At 37.2% G+C, this 16,284-nt stretch overlaps 1 protein-coding gene across 1 annotated transcript; it reads right to left on the bottom strand.

The window, feature by feature from the left end:
* Positions 1-1,767: 1,767 nt before the first annotated feature.
* LOC127503337 (cholesterol 7-desaturase nvd) lies at positions 1,768-15,744 on the bottom strand. Its single transcript, XM_051876992.1, has 7 exons — positions 15,086-15,744; positions 8,541-8,729; positions 7,428-7,606; positions 7,215-7,340; positions 5,494-5,613; positions 4,161-4,337; positions 1,768-2,138 (listed from the first exon to the last, which is right to left on the bottom strand). Exons 1-7 carry the CDS (start codon positions 15,513-15,515, stop codon positions 1,977-1,979), a joined length of 1,383 nt encoding a protein of 460 aa, XP_051732952.1. The 5' UTR covers positions 15,516-15,744; the 3' UTR covers positions 1,768-1,976.
* Positions 15,745-16,284: the final 540 nt, after the last annotated feature.

Raw genomic sequence — 16,284 nt, 5'->3', positions numbered from 1 at the left:
GATGCATTGAGGTACCAAATAAAAAAATAATCTGTAATTCATAACATACACACACACATACACCAATTTGCCAAAACATTACGACCACCTGCCTAATAAGCTGTTAGTCCTCTGCGTGCTGCCAAAATAGCGCCGACCTATCGAGGCATGGACTCTACAAGACCCCTGAAGGTATGGTATAATCTGGCACCAAGACTTTAATATGAGCCCTTAATATGAGCCCTTGTTAGGAGGTGATCAGTGTGAATGGTCATAATATTTTGACATTATGACTAATTGAATTTGCATTCATTTGATGCAATAAAACAATAATTTTAAATTAATAATATTTTAAATTAATATTATTTTAATTATATATATATATATATATATATATATATATATGACATTTTATGGCAATAATGTAAATAAATAGCCAAACGATGGCGATTTCATTCAGTTTAAACCAAATAAGAGTCTAAAAGAATCATTATTCAATCATAGATCATCTCATTCAGAATCTCTAGAGGCTGTCACAGAGTATGTCATAATTTTCCTCCCCTTGTTTTGCACCAGTCAGCACAGAAAGACTCAGCAGAGGAACAGTCTGTACATCCATGCATGCTCTTTGAACACAGACACACAAAACACACAAGACACTGCAGGGACGACAGGAGATGAGCTGTTCAGAAGGCTTAATTAACGAGGGTGAAACATCTGCATACCAGCATATGTTTAGGGCAATCACCCAGCATGATCGCGCCATCTCGCTAGATGACAATCAGGATGTATTAACCGGGCAAGACCTAACATATGGTGCATGTCATAGACACATCCTGTCAGAATGGTCAAACATATTCATAATGCCAGTTAGCGTTATGAGACAGACAGTGGATGGAATCAGATGAACTGCACTGGAACTGCACTGCAGCAATGTCCCTTTTGAGCAGATAACCATCATTGATGGTAATTGATAGCAACATGTCCAGTAATTGCACTACCTACTTGGCAGCTATTTGGTGGACACTAATTTCCACAGTGTGTTTTGGTCTATTGGATAATGGCAGGCGCCTTTATTAACAAGCTTGGAGAATAAACATTTAATTAGAAACCTGAAACCTGAAGAAGGCCTTTCAGTCCTGTCACAGTAAACGAATCAAAGCTCAATCAAATATTAGGATTTTGTCTGTCTATCTCTCTATCTATCTATCTATCAGTGCTGTCAAACGATTAAAAAAAATTTAACCAATTAATCGCACATTTTTCCTGTAATTAATTGCAATTGAAGTATACGTAGGAGTTTTAAAAACAGGGTTTTTTAATCATTCACCAGGCAATTGCTTACAAAAGTAAAAGAACACCTCTTTTTTTAGGCATCCTGTCTGTAGCACAAATGGCGTGGGGTGAGCTATGTGCCAATGTTTAATATGAAACAGTTCTATCTGGGGGCAGAACAACACTCATGCATTATTCAAGGTACATCTAAGAGAACTTCTGGGAACTTCCTTTTGCATCCAAGTTCACATTGTGCATAGGTTTGTGTACAAGACCTGGCGCTTCTGCAAAGACAGGCAATTCTGGGCTTTGGCTTATTGCTTACTGAAGCTTAGAGGACTCTCAGACTGTCCAATCCCAACCTAGATTGCAGTAGATGTAGTGTATAATTCTGCAATCAAGAAGTTCAGCAGCACAGTAGTTTGAAATGCACTATTATTTACTGACAGATGATTGTCTGAGGCACTTCAACAAGGACGAATAGTCCTTATGAAAGAAGGACTTTTACACAACTTTTGCACTTTTATTTTGCATTTGCTTTATTATTGTCTTTGCATATGTTGGTGGTTAAAACAATGTTTTGTTAAAAAGAACTGCTCAATTATCATTTTTGCATAATGATTTTTTTTTTTTTTTTAATATCAACAAAATATCAGCTTTGTTTAAAAAAATATTGGTATTGGCCTTTTAGCAACCCATATCTGTTGAAGCATAGCTCATGTTCAGAAGTCCAGAGTGTCGTGCTGGTAGCGCAGTCGAGGGCTGTTCTCGCTGTAGAACTGACTGAACCAGCGTCTGTGTTTCTGAATAGCTGAGTCTTCTTTCACAAGCATAGGTTTGGAGATGTACGTCTTGTTGTTCCAGATCATCACATCTCGTTCGAACTGTAACAATAAAACCATGAGTTGAGACATCTCGTATACATCCTTTGGTAGGTTTTTTGTAACTATACAAAATAGCATATTATTTTATGTTATTTTGTATAGTTACAATAAACCTATGCAGCATATATATACACTATATTGCCAAAAGTATTGGGACACCCCTCCAAATCATTGAATTCATGCATTCCAATCACTTCCATGGCCACAGGTGTATAAAATCAAGCACCTAGGCATGCAGACTGCTTCTACAAACATTTGTGAAAGAATTGGTCGCTCTCAGGAGCTCAGTGAATTCAAGCGTGTTACCGTGATAGGTTTCCACCTGTATAATAAGTCCATTCGTGAAATTTCCTCACTACTAAATATTCCACGGTCAACTGTTAGTGGTATCATAACAAAGTGGAAGCAATTGGGAACAACAGCAACTCAGCCATGAAGTGGTAGGCCACGTAAAATCACAGAGAGAGGTCAGCACATGCTGAGGCGCACAGTGCGCAGAAGTCGCCAACTTTCTGCAGAGTCAATAGCTACAGACCTCCAAGCTTTGTGTGGCCTTCAGATTAGCTCAAGAACAGTGCGTAGAGAGCTTCATGGAATAGGTTTCCATGGCCGAGCAGCTGCATCCAAGTCTTACATCACCAAGTGCAATGCAAAGCGTCAGATGCAGTGGTTTAAAGCACGCCGCCACTGGACTCTAGAGCAGTGGAGACGTGTTCTCTGGAGTGACGAATCACGCTTCTCTGTCTGGCAATCTGATGGACGAGTCTGGGTTTGGCGGTTGCCAGGAGAATGGTACTTGCCTGACTGCATTGTGACAAGTGTAAAGTTTGGTGGAGGGGGGATTATGGTGTGGGGTTGTTTTTCAGGGGTTGACCTTGACCCCTTAGTTCCAGTGAAAGGAACTCTTAATGCTTCAGCATACCAAGACATTTTGGACAATTTCATGCTCCCAACTTTGTGGGAAGAGTTTGTGGATGGTCCCTTCCTGTTCCAACATGACTGCACACCTGTGCACAAACAAGGTCCATAAAGACATGGATGAGTGAGTTTGGTGTGGAGGGACTGGCCTGCACAGAGTCCTGACCTCAACCTGATAGAACATCTTTGGGATGAATTAGAGCGGAGACTGCGAGCCAGGCCTTCTTGTCCAACATTACTGCCTGACCTCACAAACGTGCTTCTAGAAGAATGGTCAAAAATTCCCATAAACACACTCCTAAACCTTGTGGAAAGCCTTCCCAGAAGAGTTGAGGCTGTTATAGCTGCAAAGGGTGAGCCAACTCCATATTAAACCCTACGGATTAAGAATGGGATGTCATTAAAGTTCATGTGCATGTAAAGGCAGCCGTCCCAAAACTTTTGGCAATATAGTGTGTATATATATATATATATATATATATATATATATATTAATAAAATAACTTTATTTTGATCAAAGAATCCTGTTTTCACAAACATATTAGACAGCATAACTGTTTTCAACATTGATAATAGTAAGAAATGTTTCCTAAAGGCACAATATGTACTTTTTCACCACTAGTGGTCGCTTATTCAAAACAAAGGTTGAGCTTGATAACGCCTTGATTTCGCGGAATCATGGGAGATGTTGACTTCACGTCTACAGCCGGTGGAAAAGAATCTGACAGGACATATTCATGGATGAGCTAATGTATTAAAGATTTATTAACATCACTGTAGTATGAAACAGGTTGTTGCAGTGGAACAAGGCCGCTGGAGCGATTGCTAATAAGAGAAAAGCATGACACATGAATAGAAAATAGATAACAATTTCACAATATTACTGTTTTTACTATATTTATTCAATATATTCAACTATATATTCAACAAATGCAGCCTTGGTGAGCATAATAGTAAAAATAATTTTAAAAAATCTTACTGACCCCAAACTTTTGAACGATAGTGTTTGGGATGAGAAACTTTTCAGAACGCAACATGTAACAATGTTGTCAATTAATGTACAATTCCAAATTTCAAATCTGCTTTGTTGACCCTTCATGTTACCTGGATGCATTCTGCCCGAAGAATGAACTTGGGTACCAGGGGAGGGATGGTGTTCTGGTAGAAGATGGTGTGTGAAACACACTGCAGTAGCGGCTCGACTGGGGTAACACAGTGCATCATCACACCCCGACCCAAGAAACGGTGTTCAAAGAGCAGGAAAACCACACCTGGACCCACCTGCAAACATGAAATATATATTTCATATCATCAGGGAGTAAATGACATGTCATCTATGCTGCATTCTGCTGCGTAAGACCAGATCAAATTGATTCATTCATATACATCATAACAAATCTTCCCTAATACAGATAGATTTTGCTTCTCACGCCTATAGCACTTTCCACCCTCAAGGATTCAGACTCTTTTTAACTTCGACCTCAAGTGAAGATCCAAGCACAGCCTTGAATTACAACTGTTTTCACACATACCATTAGGATTATTCACCGTCACTATGGCGACAAGACTATTCCTTTTCAGACGACACAAAAAGAAAAATGTTGCACAACTGACCATGAAGGAAAATTATGGCATTGAGACTTGGACTGCTACATAGACATGAAAACAAAGAAAAGGTTACACTTTACTATAGGCTTCTATATATTAACATTAATGCAACAAAATTAACAATATTTTTAGAGCATTAATTAACTTTGTTTAATGTTAATTTCATATACATTACCATTAGCTAATGTAATATGAACAAACATATATTGACAATGAAAAATATGTTAAGTATACATAAAAATATAAGTATATTAATAATTTAACAAATAAAATAATAAATTATTAAAGAAATATAATACATCTATCTAATAAATATTATCTAACATTAAATAATGTACAAAAATGAATTAGTAATAAAAAACAACAGAACCATATTTTAAAGTGTAACCATTTTTGTGAATTAAATTTTACAAAACATTTGTAAAAGGACAGAAAAGCTTAATATTTTTTGAATTATTTAACCCATAATATGTGATTCATAAAGAAAAGGATCTGCATTGAGCGCAGCCATACATCACTGTACAACAAAAGCATCTCATTTGTAAATCTGACACATCCCACAGCAATGAATAACAGCATCACATGCACACACACACGCACACACACACACACGCACATATTTAATTTATATAAAAGCATGCTCTGTATGCGCTCGCGTAACTGCTTAAAATACAGCGAACCACCCACAGAACACAGAGATCAAGACACTGCTGTTGCGTTCAAGATCATCCATGACTTTCTTTCCATTCTTCTAATCAGTCAGTCTCCAGGCCTTTCTCACAGTCTGCATGCCTCACATACGCCCTCTAGCTGACGGTCCAGTCATTACCTGTCTGGCCATGACGTCCAAATCAAGAAGAGGCCAGTGACGACCGAACACAGTGAGAGCATGTTTCACCAACATCTGTGAGCAGTGCTTGTTTGGCTCGGGCTCGGGTTTCCATTCCACCTGGAAAATACACACACAAATCAAGTCATACAGGTTTGGAACAACATGAGGGGGAGCAAATAATGACAGAATTTAACTAATTTTTTCAAAAATGAAAATTCTGTAATTAATTACTCACCCTCATGTCGTTCCACACTCGTAAGACCTTCGTTCATCTTTGGAACACAAATTAAGATATTTTTGATAAAATCCGATGGCTCAGTGAGGCCTCCATTGACAGCAAGGCAATCAACACTTTCATTGCCCAGAAAGCTACTAAAGACATATTTAAAACAGTTCATGTGACTACAGTGGTTCAACCTTAATGTTATGAAGCGATTTCAAAACACTGCTTCATGAAGCTTCGAAGCTTTACGAATCTTTTGTTTTGAATCAGTGGTTCTGAGCATGTATCAAACTGCCAAAGTCACGTGATTTCAGTAAACGAGGCTTCGTTACTTCATAAGAGTTTCGGGGGGCGTGATTTTGGCAGTTTGATGCACTCTCTGAACCCCTGATTCGTAAAGCTTCAAAGCTTCATGAAGCAGTGTTTTGAAATCGCCCATCACTAGATATTGTTGAATAAAGTCATTATTTTGTTTTTTTGGTGCACAAAAAGTATTCTCGTCACTTCATACCATTAAGGTTGAACCACTGTAGTCACATGAACTGTTTTAAATACGTCTTTAGTACCTTTCTGGGCATCTGAAAGTGTTAATTATCTTGCTGGCAATGCAGACCTCACTGAGCCATCGGATTTAATCAAAAACATCTTAATTTGTCTTACGTGTGTAGAACGACACGGGGGTGAGTAATTAATGACAGAATTTTCATTTTTGGGTAAACTAACGCTGTAAAATGAAATGGAAAACAGTATTAAACTAGCTCTTTTTAAATAAAAATGGTCCAGTCCACTCATAACATAAGTAATTTACATATTAATATTTTTTCTTAAAGGTACAGTGACAAAACTGTTTAGTAAACTTGGAAAGTTATTAATAAAAGATCTTGAACAACATTATATATGGGATTATATAAATGAAATACTATAAAAGTGTAGTTATAAGGCTCCTTTAATCAAGTACCAACTCAACACACATAGACATATAAGGAAGTGTGTTTTTAAAGAAGAGAGGAGCTTACAAGATATTGCTATATTTTTATGGTTTTATGATAGTGCTATCCATTTTAATTCAACCATGTATCCTAGTTCTCCTCTGCATAACAAGATAAAAACTGTTGACCAGGGTTATTATTGTTAACAAAAACTAAAACCATAAAAAACATTTTCCATTACTTGAAACAAAATAAATGCTAACAAAATAAAATATTAAAAAAAACTTAGACAACATTTCTCATTTTCATTTAGCTTAACTTTAAGTACTAAAATAACTAAAACTAAATAAACTAAAACTTAAATAAAAATAAAAATTAATAAAAAAAACTAATAAAAATGACAAAAAACAAACAAAAAAATACTAAAATTAAAGTTAAAATATAAAAATAAAATCTAATTAGAAATATTAATAAAAATGATCATAGTATTTCACTGATGCTAAAATAACACTGCTGTTGACAATGGCATTTCTCCCTAGGATGAATGTCTATGTGAGGAATCAAACCTTCCAGTCATGCCGTATAAACTCCCAGGTCTTGCTGTTAGTATAGCGCAGATCAACTCCACTGACGATACCTGGAGTGTGCAAATGAGCCAAGTGTGCGATGTCCGCAGCGTTCTCTGGAATCTCCTGAGAGAGCCAAAAGTGTGAATTAAAATGACTGTCATACAAACCTGTTATTCGCATATGAGATGAATTACATATATGCTCTCTCACCTCAATGTGTGCATTAATAAAGTGTTCGGTACGACCGCGGTACACCCATTCCCCGCGGGTGATCTCGCTCTGTTCTGGCACTCTCCAGCTGGGCTCGAGCCCGTCACAGTGAAACCACACCAGAACCTGCCCGTTGATCTCGCAGCTGGGCCAACACCGCACCTTCGCAAACTCAGGCACTAAAAAACATCCAAACAAATGTCAAACACACTGTCGATGAAATGTTTTAGGCTCAGTATGATTTTATTTTAAAGAAATTAATACTTTAATTCAGCAAGGATGCATTTCTGTCATGACAACTCTAGGAGTGTTTGGCATGGTAATGGATATGACAATGCTGATGTCTGCTATATCTGCTATGCTGCTGCTGTACAACAGAATACATGAATTACCCGTAGCAGATCTATACAGGTGGAGCTGGGGAAGGTGGAGGGTTTCTGAAAGCGCTCTGCAGCTGCTACAGCAAATGCTGACCAAGTATTTGAAGGTTGAGCAGCGAGCTCATTGGCTACTGATACAGCAGGAACCAATCAGCCGTGCCCTATAGAGAATGATGTGATTGCAAGCAGATAAGGACCTATCAGCCTGCGCCATCTAGAGTTTCATGACAGAACTTTGTATTTATGTTACAAATGAACTTTCTATTCATCAAAGAATCCTTAAAAAATTATCAGTTTCCACAAAAAAAAAAAAAACTGTTTTCAAGATTAATAATAATAACAAATGTTCCCTGAACAGCAAATCAGCATATTAGAATGATTTCTGAAGGATTATGTGACACTGAAGACTGGAGTAATGATGCAGAAAAGCCAGCTTTGCATCACAGGAATAAATTACATTTTAAAATATATGAAAATAGATGAGCGTTATTTTTAATAGTAATGACATTTTACAAAAATTAGTTTCAACTGTATTTTAATCAAATAAATGGTAAGCATACAAGACTTCTTTCAAAAACATTTAAAAATTCTTAACTTTTTGATTGTAGTGTATGTCTAAAAAGTACTTGTACATGTCCTTTGCACTTATACTTACATTTTTATGCAACAAAAACAATAGTCATCAAATCAAGAACATAGAAAACACATCTTAATTTCTTTTTTGATTTCTTACCTTTATCTGCATATGGAATCTTGACACATTTCCCATCGACTCCACGGAACTGCCACCCGTGGAAGGGGCATTCAATGCAGCCCCCTACGACTCGCCCCCCCACAGCCAGGTTGGCACCTAAGTGGGGGCAGTAAGCATCCACCACATAGGCTTTGCCATCCTGCCCACGGAACACTGCCACCTGCTGTCCTGGAGAAAAATACAAATAAATGTCATTTTTTCATTTTGCTGTAGTCTTTAACAATAAAAATAGTATTGTATGCCGCAATTGGTTACAATAAACTGAAGAGGGCAGTATTGGTCTTTCACAAAAAGAACGAAGTGACTGCTTCAGGTTAAAGGTGCAGTAAGTGATTTCTGAGAATCACTGTTGAACATTGTTGAAATCAACCCAAACATACACATCCCTCCCTTCATTGCTCCACCCCCGAAATGCACAAACAGGCAATGCAAGAGTGGATGTCTCTTTATCATAGCAAAAAAAGCTTTGCGAAAAATAAAGCAAAGATGACGAATGAACAACAAGGAAGAACAAAAAATGAACATACAGTACACAAGTATATACAGTACAACTAAGAGTTTGTTATTAGTCACCAGCAGCACACACTCAAAACCAATGTTAGTCACATATACTGTAGAGCAGAACCAACGCAACCTCTGCATCCGTTTTCAGGCCTTCCTGCTTAGGTCTCTTCAGTGCTGGAAAGCATTTCTGATATTAAAGCTCTTGCCCGATCATAACCCCTCTTTTTCCAATGATCTCCCTCTTGCTCACTCTCTCTCCTCCCCCATCACGAGTGTATACACCCCCTACTGCTGATTGGCTACAATTTTGTTGTGGTGCTCAGTAAGATCCACTTTCAACAGCGTTTTTTAGAAATCACTTACTGAATCTTTAATTGGGTAACTGCCACAGACCAGCCGCATCCAAACATAGACCTCTATATACGGGTCATTGACGAATAAGGTTTTTAAAAGTGTAAAAAAAACTTAATGGAGACATAATTAATTTTGAAGTTTTATTAAATGTTAACAATGAGATTATGTGGTTTTTATAATCAATTAACACTGCTTTTGTCAAGTTTTACAAGATGGACAATATTTGTCACCAAAAAAAGTCAAAAAAAGAGCTCAGATCAACTTCAACCTTGAAGAAGTTGTGAATCGTGTATCTGTGTATGTGCGCTAGTGTTCTGTGTGTAGGTCCTGTATTGGTATCAATGGACAATTGGCACTCTGCTTGAGACCTGCAGACGCCTTTTCATGACTTAACAGGACATCCTGTGCCTAAGTTCAGGGACCAATCGTCAGCATCGTGGTGGATGGAGATATGCTTTTAAATATCTGTCCATGTGTGGAAGATTACTAATTTTGTCCATTTTTCTTAGCCAATCAGAATCATTCAACCTGAAGTAATGATGTATTTAGCAGACTCTGTTAGAGTATAATTGTGTAAATGTGAATGTACGCGGAGTGACCTACGAACTCCCTGTGAGACTTGAAGCTGGCTTCTGCTGATGAACTATTCTTCAGTAAAATTTTCTTCAATTTATTTTTTTTAAACTCTGACTCCAGGTCTTCATTCATCTTATCTGGTCTTTTGGGTCTTTAACTGTAAAATTCCCCTTACATACTGAATGACACTTTTGGTTAAACCAAATGACGACATTTTTAAACAATGCTAACAGGCTGATATCTAGCTAGCTAGCTAGTTAGATTGCTTTTTTCCCAGACATTCTTTCTTATAACAAAGCAACGACTTCTACATATAATTTTAATACCATTTTGCCCTATGTTGATATATGACATTATAAAATTATGCTAGAATAAAAAATATATAGATTTATTACATTTTAAGATATTTTAATCACAAATTAAATGGCTGTATTGGCCTTTGGACAGTTAAACCGAATGACCTTTTGACACTTCAAAATCTTTAAAATAACTTTATATGTAGCAAAATATAATTAAAACCTTTTGGATTCAATAAAAGTGATCTAGTTGTACCTTACATACTTTGGATGTCATATCATTGTTTTTTTATTATTATTAAGGCCTTTGGACAAAAAAAATGACCCGTCAAATCATTAACCCATACACTGAATTCATAATAAATTACAGATGTGTTCAGCATTCTGCAAAAAAATATTTTTCAGATTTTCTAGACTATTTGAAATCATAAAGTGAGCAGGATATATTAAAATGAAGTACATTCCACTTGTGTACTACAAGTGGTAACTAAATACAGTTTTTTAATACAGAGATATTAGAGGATATAAAATTAGTGCACGAAAATAAAGCACATTATGGAAGTGTACTTTTTTTGGCCTGCTTGCTTACAACCAAAAGGCCAAACACAGAGCGAGGAGGAGGTTTGCAGTGTTAGAAAATAAATTACATTTCATGTCACATCAATGAGCATGTCTGACACTGGTCTAGATTTTGCTATTACATCACAGTCTATATCATAAGCCAAATGGGAAAGTTAATAATTAATTAAAAACAAACAGTAAAGTGTGTCAGTTAATAATTAGCCCTATATTGTTTGTCTGGCAAGCGGCAGTTTTTATATAACCAGTAACAGGCGTAGCAACATTCAAGAATGTAAAATCCTGATTTACACAGTCATTCTCTCCTCAGGTCTACAGCTACAGGACCGAAAAAAACTCCCTTTCTGTTATTGCTGACCTGAGGGGTTTCATTTGCCTGCAATGCAGTGCCCCTGAAAAAAGTTCCTACACTCAGATGACAAAATTGCACAAAGGAAAAAAGTGGAAGCCAACAAACACGACTGCCAATAGCATCTGATATCAATGATATGAGTGAAAATACTCTGTCATTAAAATATATACAGTCCTACACAGGAAGTACAAACAGCAAGAAATAGCCCAAGTCGATATGAAAAGGTTATATACATTTCAAATTATGTATATATATATATATATATATATATATATATATAGAGAGAGAGAGAGAGAGCAGTGTGTTTGAGCTGAGTAAGCATATCAGTTATCTGTTATCTGACATGATTCCTATAAGACATCTAGCCGATAGGCCATTTAACTAAAGTATGCTGTAGCAGTAACTGCATGCAATTAAATGTTGTGCCGTTTGAGATCACTAAAGGAAACCCAGTTTAGCCGTGCCACTTCCGAGATGCTGCTTTTTAGTCTGTGGGCTTGCAACAAGCATCTAGAAAGCATATAACCACAGATATCTTTAAAGGGGACCTAAAAGTATAATATACGTCTCAGGGGTCTTTGAAGTTTAAGCTCAAAATACCCCACCATGTTGTAAATGCCCATTTTTGAGTGGAATGAAAAAAATTCTGTTTTCATGCATGTATCTTTAAATGAAAATGAGCTGCTGCTCCCCACTCTGCTTTCTAGAAGAGGGTGGAGCCTGTACAGCTCGTGTCTCCAATACTCTGCCAAAAACGAACAAAACTTTTGTTTGGTTTCTGATCATCATCTCTATCGCGGCCACACTCATGTTAGATTGCAGTTCTTTGTCATCATCATCATCAAAGTTTATTATTTGCATGCGCTTTAAAGCCATAACAGTTCAAACTTTTGACATATGGTTTTCTGACCGCACACATCCGAAGCACGCGCACAGAAAGCTGGCTGTCAGACGGCACGTTCTGTGAGTATTAAACTGATTTCTCTTACACGTCTTATTGTGCTTAAACTGTCAAATTGTCTCTCATTAGCAATCACTCCAGCGGCCTTGTTACGCTCCAACACCCTGCTTTATACTACAGTAATGTTAATAAATCTTTAATACATTAGCTCATCCATGAATATGATTTCTGCCCGAGTCCCGCTGGATTCTTTTCCACCGACTGTAGACGTGAAGACAACACCTCCCATGATTCCGCAAAATCAAGGCATCAACAAGCTACGGCTTTGTTTTGAATAAGTGACCTCTAGTGGCAAAAAATTACATATTGTGCCTTTATCTTTAAAGGGTTAGTTCACCCAAAAAATGAAAATTCAGTCATTAATTACTCACCCTCATGTCGTTCCACACCCGTAAGACCTTCGTTCATCTTCAGAACACAAATTAAGATATTTTTGATAAAATCCAATGCCTCAGTGAGGCCTCCATTGAAAGCAAGTTAATTAACACTTTCAGACGCCCAGAAAGGTACTAAAGTTATATTTAAAACAGTTCATGTGACTACAGTGGTTCAACCTTAATGTTATGAAGCGACGAGAATACTTTTTGTGCGCCAAAAAAACTAAATAAAAACTTTATTCAGCAATATCTAGTGATGGGCGATTTCAAAACACTGCTTCATGAAGCTTCGAAGCTTTACAAATCTTTTGTTTCGAATCAGTGGTTCGGAGTGGCAAAGTCACGTGATTTCAGTAAATGAGGCTTTGTTACGTCATAAGTGTTTTGAAATTTCAAAGGTTCACTTTGGCAGTTTGATACGCGCTCCGAACCACTGATTTGAAACAAAAGATTCGTAAAGCTTCGAAGCTTCATGAAGCAGTGTTTTGAAATCGGCCCATATAGATAATGTTGGAAATTCGTTATTTTGTTTTTTTGGTGCACAAAAAGTATTCTTATCGCTTTATAATATTAAAATAGAACCACTCAAGTCACATGAACTGTTTCAAATATGTTTTTAGTATATACTTGAAATTTCAGTCAGAGTGCCTCACAGTGAGGTAAAATGAGGATTAGTTAACTGAATTTGTTCTGAGACATATCTCTAATGTGCAGTATCTTTACATTTACAGTATCTTTTATCTATAAGATTTTTTTTGTGGTGTCATCCAGGTTTGTAAAAGTAATCAAAGGTCACACAGGTTCAATGGTCTCCAGGTTGCAAAAAGCACAACAGTGTTTCTTTGTATCCCAAAGACAAAACTACAAAGGTGTTTTGTTTGGTTTTCATTGAAAACCCAAAGGTCTCTGCAACATGATAGGACATCCTACAACAACTCAGCTAAGCAACAGACACTTAAACATAACAAAAAGTCAAGATGAGTAACAAAAGACAAAGACTTTGCAATGACAGAGCTGCACGTACACAAGAGTTTAACCTGTGAGGTTACAGTCTGTCAAATGCACAATGAAAATGATGGGCAACGGTTTTATATTCACAGATGATCCGCAACCCTGTCTAAAATCAATAAGATGCTACCTTACCCAGAAACCTGATCATCTCAGTAACCAAGGTTCTCAATAACCTTGCTGATTTTAAATCAGAAACTGATCTAAAAAAATTACATCAGCTGCATATATAATGCTTCAACATACTGTCTGTGAAATCTGAAATATCACCCAAAATAGGTTAAACTTTTGAATGTTGGGTTATTTATGCCATAAAAACTTATGGTATAGGAATTGTTGTATAAAACGTTTTAGATGAAGTATAGGCGTGTCATACTGCCCAGAAATAAAGTATTTACATTTATAGACTAAGTGACGTGCAGTGCATGCAAGGTATATAGTTTATCATTGTGCGTTTAATCAAATTTAATCAACATATGACCTTAGAGACACTAGCACTATATACTATGCTGAACTGCAGGGACATAAAGAGCGGGAGGAAAAATGAAACGGAAATTAATAATCAACCTCTCATCTACCACTTTGGTAAAAAGATTGGGTAAGATTTGTCTGTGTAATAACAGACATGGAAAACTAACACCCTGTATGTGACAGAATAGCTGCATTATTGATATCAAGATGGGAATGTTAGGATGCAAATGACTTCGTTTCTGTTCTTGAAGTGACCTGAAATTCATCTGGCTACAAAAGAGTGAATGAAGAGCTATTTCAGTCCCGGTCCCCCTATCTGCGTCTGCGCAGCACTGGAAGGAAGACACATGACTGAAAATGTGCAGAGCCTCATAGGGAAACACTGGCGTAATTCATTAATAATTTTTAACTGTCAAGTGTCTAACAGGCATCCCTGCATATTATGGCAAATTGTTTTGACTTTTAATGAATCTCAGAATATGATACAGTATTTTGATATAGACATTACAATTCAATTTTCACTAGTTAAAAAGGATCATTCTTGATATCAGGAATGGAATTTTTACTAGTAACAAAAGTAATTTTTGATATCAGGAATTACATTTCCCCTAGCACAAACACAAATTCTTGATATCATCAATTCATATCTTACAAGTTTTTAAATGTTAAAAGAGAATGAAAAAACTATGGAAATGAAACTGTAAAAGATGTAAAAGATATCAAAAATGTGTTTCTTACTAGTTAAAATTGCTAGTACACATATCAGCTATTCTTCCAGATCAACTTTTAAAAAGCTCTTCGTAAAAACGCATTCTGTGACGCATGCGTACATAGATTAACATATATAATATACGCGTCCCGTGATGTTTTACGATGTTCTTCCCACACTTTCTGATTTAATAATGTGTTTTATATCGCTTCTGTGCTGCTGTTTATGACACTTCAACTGCTACAAAAAAGGAGAAATAAATCTGTGGGACATTTCCAGTGATGTGTTTTACCTCACCTGCGCTTTATTCACCATCTTTGGCGGTTGTTATACCTACCTAGCACTGTCACGCTCTTCACATCTCCTCTCTCCAGCATGTGAGAGTCTAAAACCCGGTACCAGCCGTTTGGATAAACTGGCGGTAATTCTCCAGTTTTCCGTCGCCGCCTCACCTCGTTGGCAGCCTGGGCACGAGAGCGTCCGTCCTCCGCAATGTACCCCACCTCATCCACACCGCGGAGCAGCTCCAAAGGAGCGAATAACAGTCTGTACAACCAGCCCATCGCTAGAAGGAACACGCCCGCGAAGATGCAGGCTGCCGCCCGTGTAGGGGCTCCGGCCAGTCCGGTTCTCCGCCACAGTTCTGGGTATCCACCTCCGAAGAGCGTGTTTGATGGATCTTGGACGAGCATGACGAAAGTGGCGGCGAGACCGATCGCGGCTACCGCGGCCGCCTTGAACAGCAGTGATGCCCGTGAATTCTCCATGACACCTGCGATGTTACACACTGACAGTCAATGCTCTCGATAATCCCTCCTTCCCATTTTAGTTTTTATGCAGACAGAAGGCGGTGGGGTTTGTTTATGCATGCTTTTTTTCTAAGGGTCACACTCACACAGCATATGTCTGTATAGCGTTCAAGAGCGCCGTGGATACGTGAAGCGGCGCATGATTGACATCCAGAGACCACGCCCACATGCAGGTGAGATTTCGGAGCAATAAAAGTACTGTGCGACACTGTACTTTTACTTCATGAGCAAAGTGCATTGGCAATTTTTTGTTTAGATGATCAGTTTATAAAAAACGAGGAAAGGTATGTGGAACATAGGCCTATACTAACTACAAAAAATGTACAGTTTTACACTACACATTTCATTTTCAATTTTAACTTTCATTTCATGGAACAGGGTAAAGAACACATCGTTTCCAGAATTCTTTTATTTACTTATTCAAAAAACAACATAATCACCCACTCATCTGTTTTTTTTAATGATTTTTTTATCTGTTTAATCATATACATCCATACATGCATAATAATCAAATAGATAACCTATATCTCATACAAAAAATATATAACATCAGTTATATAACATCAATTATCTTTTTAAACTACAGAGATGTCTTCTCAGCTTTACTGTTGTCCTTTATAGAAATGTAAGAATCACAAAAAATCTTTAAAAGCATCTCAAGTGAATGGGTGGATTTACAATTCTTTCCCCTTTGACTTATTGATGAGTCGAATACATTTATAGATGT

This window comes from Ctenopharyngodon idella, chromosome 21 (genome assembly GCF_019924925.1).
Source record: "Ctenopharyngodon idella isolate HZGC_01 chromosome 21, HZGC01, whole genome shotgun sequence".
NCBI lineage: Eukaryota > Metazoa > Chordata > Actinopteri > Cypriniformes > Xenocyprididae > Ctenopharyngodon > Ctenopharyngodon idella.
Note: the sequence above shows the minus strand (reverse complement) of the source record. Positions and strands in the feature narration are given on the sequence as shown.